At 35.5% G+C, this 13,432-nt stretch overlaps 1 protein-coding gene across 1 annotated transcript; it reads right to left on the bottom strand.

The window, feature by feature from the left end:
• Positions 1-8,614: 8,614 nt before the first annotated feature.
• LOC108202229 (uncharacterized) lies at positions 8,615-13,198 on the bottom strand. Its single transcript, XM_064084107.1, has 2 exons — positions 12,901-13,198; positions 8,615-12,183 (listed from the first exon to the last, which is right to left on the bottom strand). Exon 2 carries the CDS (start codon positions 10,382-10,384, stop codon positions 8,918-8,920), a length of 1,467 nt encoding a protein of 488 aa, XP_063940177.1. The 5' UTR covers positions 10,385-12,183; positions 12,901-13,198; the 3' UTR covers positions 8,615-8,917.
• Between the last annotated feature and the right edge of the window lie 234 nt (positions 13,199-13,432).

Genomic DNA, 13,432 nt, shown 5'->3' with positions numbered 1-13,432 from the left:
ATAAGGGATTCGACTTTCCTTTTCCGTTTTATTTATTTCGAATTTTCCTTTTTTTTTGGAAATCAATCCATATTCGAATAATATTTCATATTAAGATTGAGAGAATTTTCTTTTCGAATTTCTATATTTATTTTCTCTACCAATCGAAATAAATCCATCCGTTATTTCCACATGCGAAATAATACAAGTGTGTGCATGTGTGAAATTTAAATAACAAGACAGAATATATAAAGCAGGATTTTTAATATATAGTACCAAAATTAATTCTTCTAGATCAGTGTGGTTCACTGATTTAAGAAGAATAAATAACCTGCATGGGTTATATAGATACAGTGCTCCACGAGCTGATAACATCCTGATACAAAAGTAGAAACAGAAACAAACAGAACTTTTCTTCCGAACAGTAACCACTAAAAGCAAGTCAACCAACAGTAACGAACATCCAGTCACCCAACAGCCACGTGCACATAACAACTTTAGGGAACATCAGTAACCACTCCAAGCTCAGAGGAGAAATCATTTATCTCAGGCAGGGACCCAGTATCATCTACAACAGCAGGGGCAATTAACTCTTTTTCCTTAATCATTTTATTAATCTCAGAGTTAACTTCCTCATAAGTAATTTCTTGTGCTACTCTTTTTCCCTTAGCCTTATCTAGCTCAGTAGTTACCTCCAAATATTTAGTCTTTAAATCCTTAATCTTATCATTTGAATCTTTTAGCATTATTTTAAGGATTTCATTTTCCCTCATGTAATCATGTGTGATTTCTTCCTTAGCTCTACCTACAGGAATACTCCTATACGGTTTAATTTCCTCAAGTGGGACCTTAGGAACTACTATCTTTTCAACATTACAGTAGTCAATCCTATTAGCATGGCCCCTAGGCATAGGAATACTATACAGCTCAAAAACCGCAATTAACAGCAACCCGTAAGGCATAAAATCCAATTGATAAGCCAGAAACATATGCAAGATAAGCACATAGATAATGTTGAACTCAACTTTGTTAATAACTAACTGATACATCACTTTTAAATCAGCAAAGTCGAAATATTGATCATTATCCGGTTTCGGCAGAATATTAGCCCTAATAATCATAGCAAGTTGTTGATATTCGGGCAGAAAATGCTTAAAAGGTATCCCACAATCAGCAACACTTAATCCAGTTGGCACAAGCTCCCCACAGAAAAAGCTAATAAATTTTTCAAATTCAGTTTGATTGAATTTAAATAATTCATAGATATTTGAGCATGTTTGGGGGAATAGTTCGGGACTAAGTTGTAAAGCTCTACACATAACATGAAAGTTCACGTGTATTTCCTGATTATTAACCACTGAACTTATATCAAATATCCCATTATCATCCTTTTTAGGTACCATATTAGCATAAAATTCACCCATTAAATGTGGATGGTAACTCTGTCCCCGATAAAAAACAATATTACCCCACTTACTATTCATCAGGATGGAGAAAGCAGGACACTGCTTAGGCACGTAAGCCATCATCCCGGGCTGGACAGCCTTCATCATTTTTCCTAATTTCCCAACGTTAGACAAATTCACCAAACGCGGCACCGTCTAACTCAAGTTATTTTTCCTCCTCTGATAGGTTAAGGTTGGGGCAGGAGGGTTAGGATAGTTGTGTTTGTGAGGTTTTTGGTTGGGGTAGTAGGGAAATGCAGGGGCTGGTGGAGTCCCGACATTATATCCCGTGGGATAAAAGTTGGGGAAAGGGTGATTGTGTAGTGGATTTGGGTTAGTGATAGGGTGGTAGGGTTTGGCATTTGGGTTAAGGTGGTGGTTGGTTTTGTGTCTTTTAGGGTGTGAGGATTGGCTTTGGTGGTAGTTTCTGTTATGGTTAAGGGAATGAGGTTGAGGTTCAAGTAAATCAGGGTGGTAAACGGGATCACGGTTAGGGTTAGGGTTGGAGAGTTGTTTAAACTCCATGGTTAAGCAGTAGGGAAAGTTGGGTGTTTAGGTGTAAAGGTGTAAAGTGAAAGTGATGGGGGCAGTTGCCTTAAATAGGCAATTACTAAGGCCTGTTTGGGTAAGGGAATAAGGAATAAGTGGAAAGTGACACTGCCGAGTGTCTGTATATGTGTTTGAGTTAAAAAAAATTGTTCCTATGTGGGTGGGGTCTGTCCAAAAAGTAGAGCATTAACTCTTCTTAAATGCTCCAACTGGCAAAGGACGGCTGAGGTAAGCATAGGAGATGCAAAGGACATCTCTGGGTTGTCACAGAGGAGAAACTTCTCAAGTCAAAGACGCCAGTTTCAGATTTTAACCATTTTTGGTATTAAAAAAACTTTTGATTAAGTTTTGGAAAAGCAATTTGACTGACTGATGTGATAAGCATCAAGACTTTTGAAAATCACATTTTGCACATAAAAATCGAAACATGTAAGCAGCACAAATGGTTCAATTTTAAAGATTTCAAAAATTTGTCCATTCCTTTTAATAAAATCCGTTTGCTCAAATCTCTTGGGATAAATTCTAAATCTATGTGGCCATGTTACACTCCAGTGTCCAGATACTGGGAATCTCAGGGACCCCCAGCCAAGTCTTAGAGTGCTAGGCAAAAGTGTGTGTTTCGTGAATTCGATTCAAGCATGAAACTAGTATACACAAAATTTTAACACATGCATTTGTCACAAGATCTTCATAAAATCAGTTTGAATCCATTTAATACAAGTCAGATAGTTTATACATCAAAGGACACAATTTTTCAATTAATACAGACTAGCATGGCAGACAGATAAGTAGTATCAACTCAAATCCAAGAAACAAATCCAGCAAAACCGAAGTTATTCATTTTTAATATACAAGCACAATTATAACAAGTCGGTTTTAAGGAAATACTGATTTCTTAGCACATTGAGCTTGAAAGATTAAAGGAATTTCTTATTCGAGATTTTGTGAAAACATTTTATCCAATTTATCAAGATTGAGTCGAATCGAATTTTATGAAGGAGTCGTTAAAACATTTGAATTTTCATGAAATCGATTTTTCAAAACAGACAGCAACATAGAGCATAATTTTGAAAAGTTCATGTTATCACAACTTAAAATCATGCCAGACATGTGAAATTTCCAATCAAAATCCATCCTTCCCAAACTCATCACCTGCAAAATTTCTCGACAAATAATGTTAGATGGTGGATACTGACATATAACCAATTTTAAGAATAGACTCATATGGCAGAATATGACTAGCCACAGCGAATTTTGTTATGCAAAAATTTCAATTCAATAAATTTTGATGCAAATAGCAGATTGAGCAGAAAATCCATTTTAACATGCAGATTTGATATTACCAGGATTCAATTATCAAATATAAACTAATTACCACAAACAATACCAAATTTTCAGTTTCCAATATATAGCACATTTTCTCACTACGCAGAGAGATAAAGTCACATATCAAGTCAAACCGGACACAACAATTTTAAACATCATGTATTCACAGAGCACATATTTCAAATTTTTTTTTAAACAGTCTAACAGACTCCATACATATACATGATTTTAAAAATATCATAAACGCCAGTTTTGAACAAAACTCCAGTTAAGAAAACCACATGCAATTTTAGGCAGAGTTTCACATAGTTTAAGTTCTAAATCGATTAACAGATATAGCACATATACCCAAAAACATTTTTCAGTACGAAGGGACACTTAGTACATCAAGATCTAAATCGAGTCATTTTTATAAGTCTAAACGTACATATCTCAGCAACTCGTAGACATACAGATATCGAATCCCAACCGAATCCAAAGACCATACTGTAATCAGATTGAGGCAAGTTTATATGAATCACATTTAGTGGCAATTTATCCAACACCAAGTTGTTGACAGCTACGATATACAAGACGAAACTCATTTTAAACAAAATCCAGCAACTTGACTAAACTGACATATTAGCACATACGCTTTTCAAACAGGCAGACTTGTACACATCAAAAATAGCAAGTCACATGAATTCAAATCCCAAGCATGCAATACACTTACTAGGAATTAACAAGTTCGACATAGGTCGAAGAACCCCTCACCTGAGTCCAAGGCTTCGAACCACTTGGATCCTTACCGTCAAATCGCGAACAGTTTAGATGGAGGTTCTGAAGTCTTGATTTATTCAGCACAGCTTTGTTCAAGCCTCAATCGAAGCCATTCAATTATCGACAACGCACAACGCATCTCCACCACTCGAGATCGAGTTGGGGTTAAGAAACCCTAACTCTCAGTTGCGATGGAATCGCTCTCGAGATGATAAATCGAAGCACGACACAAAAGCAAACTCATGGAATCATCTCAAAGTCTCGAGATCGAGTCAGGGTTTACAAACCCTAACTCTCGAAGGCACTGGAATTGCTCTCGAGAGATGAGAGAAGCTCTAAAGAGTCATTTGTGAGGCTAAGTACATCAAGAACCCCACTTTTGATTTAGGGTTTGAAAAACCCAAATCAAAATCTGTAGGACAAAAGAGAGTTAGTCCAGACAGTCTTCGATTAGTCCATCCCTGCACAAAAAGAACTCAGATTCGTGTTAGTATTCGTTCAAAATCAAAAACCCTAGAAATAGGGTTTCGTCAAACCATCTGAAATCAAGACAATCGGTGTGGATTTATCCACAAATGTTCGATTCAGACCTTGACTCGCCGTCAATTAGAACGACAACGAGGTTATGAGGTCGTAAATCGGGTCTTTCTTAGCCAGGCCTGTTGAGAGTTCTACAAATCTAAACATAGAACTCAGGATGATTAAGAATACGAGTGTATATTTTGTAATGAGAAAGAAGATCGCCAAGAGTTGATCGAAGACTCGCGAAATCTCTAGAGAGAGAGCTCGAGAAATCGAGAGCAGCCGAGCCAACAAAAGAAATGAGGCGAGAATGTGGGACTAGTGCTGTGACACTGTATATATATATATGAATTTAAGCTAACGGCTGAGATCTCTTAGGGTTTAGATCAGCGGTCGAGATTAGAAGAGAGCAACTGGGCCGGGTTATTGCTGTAATGGACTGGGTCAAGCTTGAAAAAAAACTTGATACACAATTTTAAAAACTGGGCTTGATTTAATTAAAATAAATTTTGAAGAGGTCAATTTTCAGCCCGAAAAGAAATTATTCCACCCGATATTGAACATTATATATTTGAAGATTTTCGGGATAAAATAATATAACTCAAAATATCAATAAATAATAAATTATCCTCTTATAGCAATAAATTATCCAATTTTGAAAAATAATATATTTTGAAGAAAATACTGGATAAAATATTATAAAGAGCGATAATCTATAGATATTATTCCTAAATATCTATAAACAGAAATTGCAGGAATAATTAATATTTTGCTTTTCAGTACAAATTTATCCAATTTTCGAAAGATGATATATTTAAAATATTATTGGATAAGTTTGCTAGCAAAAGGATATTAATTCTCCTTCCCATATATTTTCATACAATAAAAAATATTTATCCACTTGAAATAATTAATTGAATATCTGGATAAATATATTCATTGAATATGGTATGATTAAAAAGTAAATATTTTGGCAAAAGATAATTCTTTTATAAATAGAACAAATGCCATATAATTAGTATCTTAAAAACATTTTTGATAAATCAAAAATATTCGCTCGCCTAAGTATGATCATCAATACATAAAATTCTCTAGTGATAGCTCATGAACATCCGATCAATAAATTTCTTTATTGACAAATCTGAATTTTCAGAGTGCACACAAGAAAATTAATTGACAATATTTCTTACACGTAAGATGACTAACAACATGATAAATATTCTACCAAGAATATTTAATGTAAATAATAGGCCAAAATACTACTTATTATGTTCCAGCATTCCTAAATCCAATCGGAGTTTAGCGAATCTTTCGGAACCTAAAGGCTTTGTGAAAATGTCTGCGATATTATACTCAGTTTCAATATGAGTCATTTTTATGTCGCCTTTATTGACATGATCACGCAAAAAGTGATGTCTTATATCTATATGCTTAGATCTTGAATGTAACACGGGATTTTTACTTAAATCAATTGCACTCATGTTATCGCATAATATAGATATGACATCAAATTTAACATTGTAATCCGCTAATGTTTGCTTCATCCATAATATTTGTGCACAACATTTTGCGGCGGCAATATATTCAGCTTCAGTGGTAGAAATAGATACGGAATTTTGTTTCTTTGAAAACCACGAAACTAAACATCCACCAAGAAATTGACACGTACCACTAGTACTTTTTCTATCAACCAAGTGTCCGGCATAATCCGAATCAGAAAAACATACTAGATCAAAAGGTACTCCTTTTGGATACCAAAGGCCTAGATCAACAGTGCCTTTTAAGTATCGTAAAATTCTTTTAACAGCAGATAAATGAGATTCCTTTGGTGCAACTTGAAATCTAGCACACTTACAAACACTATATTGAATATCGGGTCTACTTGCAGTAATATATAATAAACTTCCAATCATTCCCCGATATTTCTTAGTGTCGACAGGAATCCCTTTAGGATCTTCCGTTAATTTATCGGAAGTAGACATAGGAGATGATATGGGTCTAGCATTTTCCATTTCAAATTTCTTGAGCATTTCTTTGCAATATTTAGATTGAGAAATATGAATGCCCTCATCGGATTGCCTAATTTGCAAACCCAAAAAGAAATTTAATTCACCCATCATACTCATTTCGAATTCTTTACTCATATTTTCAGAGAATTCTTTACATAGATCATTATTTGTTGATCCAAAAATAATGTCATCTACGTAAATTTGGACAAGTAGTATATCATCTTTTTCTTGTCGCGTAAATAGAGTTTTGTCGGCCGTTCCCATCTTAAAATTATTCTCTAATAGGAACTTACTAAGCCTTTCATACCAAGCTCTCGTGGCTTGTTTTAATCCGTATAAAGCCTTATATAGCTTGTATACATACTCGGGGTTAGTTGCATCTTCAAAACCGGGAGGTTGCTTAACATAAACTTCTTCTTCTAATATCCCGTTTAAGAATGCAGATTTAACATCCATTTGATATACTTTGAAATCCTTATGACATGAAAAAGCTAAAAACATACGAATAGACTCGATTCTAGCTACGGGTGCATAAGTTTCATCAAAATCAATACCTTCCATTTGAGTATATCCTTGAGCCACTAAACGTGCTTTGTTTCGAACAACCGTTCCATTCTCATCTAATTTATTTCTAAATACCCATTTAGTTCCAATAATGGAAGTATTTTCGGGTAGTGGAACGAGTTCCCATACTTTGCTACGAGAGAATTGTGTTAATTCATCTTGCATTGCGGATATCCAATCCTCGTCAAGCAAAGCCTCTTTAGCAGTTTTAGGCTCAATTTGCGATAGAAAGCTAAGATGATTTACAACATTTTGAACTTGTGACCGAGTTTGAACTCCTTTAGTCAAATCCCCTAAAACATTATCCAAAGGATGACTTCTAATAACCGGGATTTCTTTAGGAAGTTCTTCATCGGTTTGTAACAATTCTAATGGATTATTAGGAGGGGAAATTCCTATATCCATATTTTCGAATTGACGAATAACATCTTCGACACCATCTTGTTCGGCATCTTCTTTATCCACAAGATCAATATACTTCGAGGGTGGTTTTGATTCATCAAAAGCAACATTCATAGATTCTTCCACCACAAGAGTTTTAAGATTAAATACACGATATGCTTTACTATTGGTAGAATAACCAAGAAATATACCTTCATTTGATTTAGGATCAAATTTTGTAAGGTATTCTTTAGAATTTAAGATAAAGCATTTGCTCCCGAAAACTCTAAAATAACTAACTTTAGGAGTTTTACCATAATACAATTCATAGGGAGTCTTTTGAGTCATAGGACGTAATAATACTCGATTTAAGATATGACAAGCGGTAGACATAGCTTCGGCCCAAAAATATTTAGGACGACGATATTCATTAAGCATAGTACTTGCCATTTCTTGTAAAGTCCTATTTTTCCTTTCTACAACTCCATTAGATTGAGGAGTATAAGGTGCAGAAAAGTTATGTGTATTTGACTCACAAAACGTAGTAAAACTAGAATTCTCAAATTCCTTACCATGGTCAGTCCTTATATAGACAATGGTATTATTTTGTTGATTTTGAATCTTTTTGCATAAAGAAGAGAATGATTCAAAAGCATCGCTTTTAGCTTTGAGAAATTCTGTCCACGTATATCGTGAAAAATCATCAACAATGACCAAGGTATATGAACAACCTCCAAGACTTTGTACCGGAACCGGTCCAATTAAATCCATATGTAATAGTTCAAGAGGTCTAGAGGTAGATACCATAAACTTAGCTTTGTGAGATGCTCGAATTTGCTTTCCTATTTCACAAGCTTCACAAATATGATCCTTTTTAAAGTTTAACTTAGGTATACCCCTAACATGATCATTTGTTGAAATACTTTTAATTAATTTCATATTCGCATGTCCTAATCTACGATGCCACAACCATGGATCATCAAGATTAGAAAATAGACATACATTAGAATGTTTGCTAATATCACAAGTGTATACATTTTTGCTACGAGGACAAGTAAGCATCAATTTTCCATCCTTATTTAAAATAGAGCAATGAGTAGGATAGAAAATTACCTTCTATCCATTATCACAAAGTTGACTAATGGAGAGAAGATTATACTTAAGTCCCGTAACTAGTTGTACATTAGCAATCTCGAAATGTTCATTACCAATATCTCCAATACCAATGATACTACCCTTGCTACTATCTCCAAACGTGACACTTCCAGCGGCAACCTTTCTAATGCCATTCAAGAGAGACTTATTACCGGTCATATGTCTCGAACAACCACTATCAAGGTACCACATATCATGCTTAGTAACAAGGCACACCTACAAAACAAATCAATTAAATTTATAGGTACCCTTTCGTCTTAAGGGTCCTCGGGTTAGCGTATCATTATAAGCATTCGAGTTCGCATGATAGAAACTAGGCATAGCATAATCATGATTAGGCACATAGGAGTTTCTAGATGCAACGTTCCTAGAATAGTCATAGTATCTTGTGTTTCTTAAAGGATTGTTTCTTTGAAAGTTTACACCTTGATACATGTTATTTCTATCATTTGGATAATACATGGTATTTTGTGGATAGAAATGTTGACAGGGAATAGAACGACTTCTAGAAGTTTGTCCATTCGAATAAGCATTATACCTTGTGTTTCTATGTTGATACGAAATAGGTTGTTGAACATAACTAAACCGTGGTTGTCTTTGAGTGTTATCAACGTTCTTATTTCTCACTTTTTGATCAACCTTATGATATCGTTTTGTTCCTTTACGAACCCATACATACTTCCCCTTAATTTCACCATTCTTGATTCTACAATATTCAACCGTATGTCCATCCTTATTGCAATATGAACATTTATATCTAGGTGAAGCGGGAACAAAGGTAGTTTGTTTCTTATCTTGCACAAACTTTTTAGATTCATCATTTTTATCATATCCTAATCCTTCATGATTATATGATGTCTTAGAATGTACCATTCTATCTAACATCTTATTACCCTTAGTGAACCTTTGAACTACAACTTCAAGATTTTCATTTTCCTTGATCAAGACATTTAATTTATCATTAAGAATTCTTTCTTGATCTAAGGCGTGAGTTAAAATCTTGGAATGTTCATCCTTCAACTTTTGAGTTTCTAACTCAAATATCTTGTCTTTTTCTTTCAAGGCATGAACTAATTCAAGTTCATCTTTTTGAGAAATCGAAGTTGATTTTTCTTGAGTTAATGACTCATTTTGGATTTTCAAATTCAACAAGTCAATATGAAGCTTAGTATTATCTTCATTTAATTGTAGCTTCTCATTTTCTAATTCCTTGGTTTGTAGAACTAAGGAAACATTTTCAACTTCCAATCTCATAATAATATCTTTACTCTTATTATGCTCATTTTTCAAGATATCATTTTGTTCACAAAGAGATGAGATTTCTTCCTCATTTTTAAGATTTAGATCCTTGATCCGAGATAACTCTTCTTCTTGAGTTTTGTTCAACTTTTCAATGTTTTCCTTCTCGGACCATAGTGAGAGAGTACGTTGATTAGTACTACTGCTTATTTTATTTATTTCAACCACCAAATCAATCAAATCACTTTTACTCATATCCGATAAATGCAATGAAGATTCACTAAAGAGATGTAAGTTATGTAAAACTTTAGATCGAGAACTTACCTCATCATTTGAAGTGGAGACATCCGATGACGAAGAATCATCCTCGAGAGCCATCAAGCACAAGTTGACCACTTCTTCATTAGTTTCCGAGATCTCTTCATCTTCACTTAAATCCCAACCATTTTCGGCCATGAGAATCCTTCCTTTAGAAAGTTTAGGACATTCCCGTTTAAAGTGACCGGGTTGCTTACACTCGAAACACACATCTTGTGCTTCCTACGGATTTTGTTCTTTTGGTTTAGGAGGAGTGTAAGTATGGTTGTTATTTGCATGATTATAAGCATTAGGGCTTTGATTGACTTTGCCTTTGTTATAGCCCGTAGTAGGATAATTACTCTTATAATTCGGAGTATAGTTTGGAGAGTAATTAGGCCTTCCATTAGAGTTAAAAACTCTTTGTTGATTATTCGATTTAAGGAAGCCTTTTCCATACCTTTGAGCTTTACTTTGAAGTACACGACGAAGTTGTCTCGTTAAGAGAGCGATCTCGCTTTCGTCGAGATTTTGGAGTTCTTCATTCAACTCCTCGTCGTTTTCATCCTCATCGATTAATATGGACTTTAAAGCCATATTTTTCTTTTTGTCTTCCACTTTAGGAACGGCAATATCCGGAACATTATCTTCTTCGTAAGCACGAAGGTTTCCGAATATGTTATCGATGTGGTAATCATTGAGATTGTGCATCTCTTTGATAGTTGTAACTTTAACTTTCCAACTCGGAGGTAAAGATTTAAGAACCCTGCGATTCTTCTCATTTCGAGTATAGTTCTTTCCGAGTTGAGCTAATTCATCGACGATACGAGTAAATCTTGTTTCCATGTCGATGATATTTTATCCATCTTGGAGTTTGAAGTTCTCGTATTCTTGGATCAAAGTATCCATTCGAGAATCTTTTATGTCGGTAGTTCCTTCATAGGTTACTACTAACTTGTTCCACATTTCTTGTGCGGACTTGCAATTGTTTACTCGTTTATATTCTTTTTCTGCAAGTGCACTTGTGAGAACCATTTCCGCTTTAGCGGCGATATTCATTCTATCTTCCTCATCGTGAGTATATTCACTTACTTTCTTTTCGATAGTAATATCGTCGACTATTTTAGTCGGAATAATTGTACCATCTTCTATGGCCATCCAAACTTTGACACCTTGACTTCTAGCATAAATGCGAAATCTTGTTTTCCATGTGGCAAAGTTCGTGCCATCAAATAAAGGAGGTCTAGAATTTGAGAGACCTTCACTACAACCGATGCCATTGATAAAAGCCATATCGGATCTACTTTTTGTAGTGCTTAAAAATCAAATAGCACAAATAAAAGCAACTGCTCTGATACCAACTGTTAGGTCCGTATATAGGGATAATTAAGCTAGAAGGGGGGGTTGAATAGCTTAATCACCAGTTTAAAAACTTTATGGCGTTTTAAAAAGTTTATCCCCTTTTTAAAAGCTTGTATCTAGAGTAATGGCAGTTGTAAATGCGGAAGCAAAAGGCAAAGAAAGAAAAATACCACACGAGGGATTTTATCCTAGTTCGCGGTGGCTAACTCAACCGATGGAGTCCACTCACCCCTAGTCCAGTCCCCGAGCTCCTCCCCGGACTCGAGATTTTCTCTACTAAAAAGATACTCCTTTAAAGTAGGCGGAGAAGCCTTTACAAATATATATCTTGGAGCGTAACTTCCCGTTACCTCCTCACTATAAATGTAAAAACACCTACAAAGCTTGTCTCGGAACGTAACTCCCCGTTACTTCCTCAAAGTCGATGTAGAACCTTGTGTAGTCTTTGTACTTCTACACCTTTTGCCGGTCTTGGGTCTTAGGTATTAGATCTCGGGTCTTTCCTCTTCTTCACGGTGCAATGACTATTAACTCCCCGTCAATACATCAAGGACTTGGGTCTTAGAACGAAGATCACCTCACTTCACTTCACCTCACTGCAAAAGTTAGAAAACAATATCTACGAAAATATATGTCCTTGTTTTAATAAGATTTTAGTCCGCTAAGTAAGTCCAATAATCACGGTCAGGTATAAGGTTCGTCAATTATAACAAATCTAACGGTGATTAGTCCAACAAGTGTCCAACAACAGTCCAACAATTTATATTGCGCGGAAAATATAAATAGTTGATTTTAAGTCGGATTGATTTTAATAACCTGAGCAAACCGCGTACGGGCAAGCTACGAGAGTTATATTAATTAGTGTGTAGTGATTTATAGATATAAGACGCAGTCGATAATCACACTCACACACACGGGATCGGGAACCGCTAAACTCGTAAGGTTAGTATTTCCACGAAGCACAGCACATATGGAAACGTTCACCAAACGAGAAAGGGTATGTTGGGCGTAGGGATATAATCAGTTAAGCACAGATAACACGCACAACAATAACTAACTTATTACCTTTGGCCTTATATCCGGCTTTCCGTGCCAAGGCAAAGATCCCTCCAAAGTTTGGTGAGGAAATCTCAAAGGATACGAGTTAGGTTCCGGGACAAAACACACGCACAAATATACAACGAGGGGCTAACTCGTGTGTTTTGTAAACAAGGAGAGCTTTAAAGATGAAAGAGAATATTTTTGTTCAAAAGCCCTTTGTTAAAAATGGTCGGTTAAGACACGAATAAAACGAAGCTAAAATAACCACTTACAAAAAGTTCGCCGGAAAAATTCGTCGGAGGTTCGACCGGATTTTGGCTTTGCACACGAACTTTGGAGAGCCCTTCGGGAGGACAAAAAGAGTGGTATGAAAATGAGCTAGGCGAGATTTGGCTAGGTTGGTTGGAACGAAGCCTCGGGGTTTAAAACCTTGTGTATATAACGAAGTATATGAAGAATCGAAGGTTTTAAAGATGAAGTAAATATGGTGGGTGCTTGAATAAACTTTGGGAGAGTATTTTCACTTCAAAATCTCAGCATATATTTGGCTCTTAGCTTGAAGAAAATGGGTGGGGGGAAGCTTGGTATTTATAGGCAAATGGTGGGGGATGATGTCATGCATGACATAAGCAAAGGATGAAGTCATCCATGACACAATCAACTTGGCCACCAATTACTTCCATTATCCCATGTGCTCAATTAAGGAAGCAACCTAGCACCTTCCTTTTGAATTCTCAGCACTTTGAAAAGCTTCTAGAAGTTGCACGTAAATCGAGATAACGGTAATAAATCCGTTACACTTAA

This window comes from Daucus carota, chromosome 9 (genome assembly GCF_001625215.2).
Source record: "Daucus carota subsp. sativus chromosome 9, DH1 v3.0, whole genome shotgun sequence".
Classification (NCBI taxonomy): domain Eukaryota; kingdom Viridiplantae; phylum Streptophyta; class Magnoliopsida; order Apiales; family Apiaceae; genus Daucus; species Daucus carota.
The sequence above is the reverse complement of the archived record's forward strand: the minus strand, read 5'-3'. Positions and strand labels throughout refer to the sequence as shown.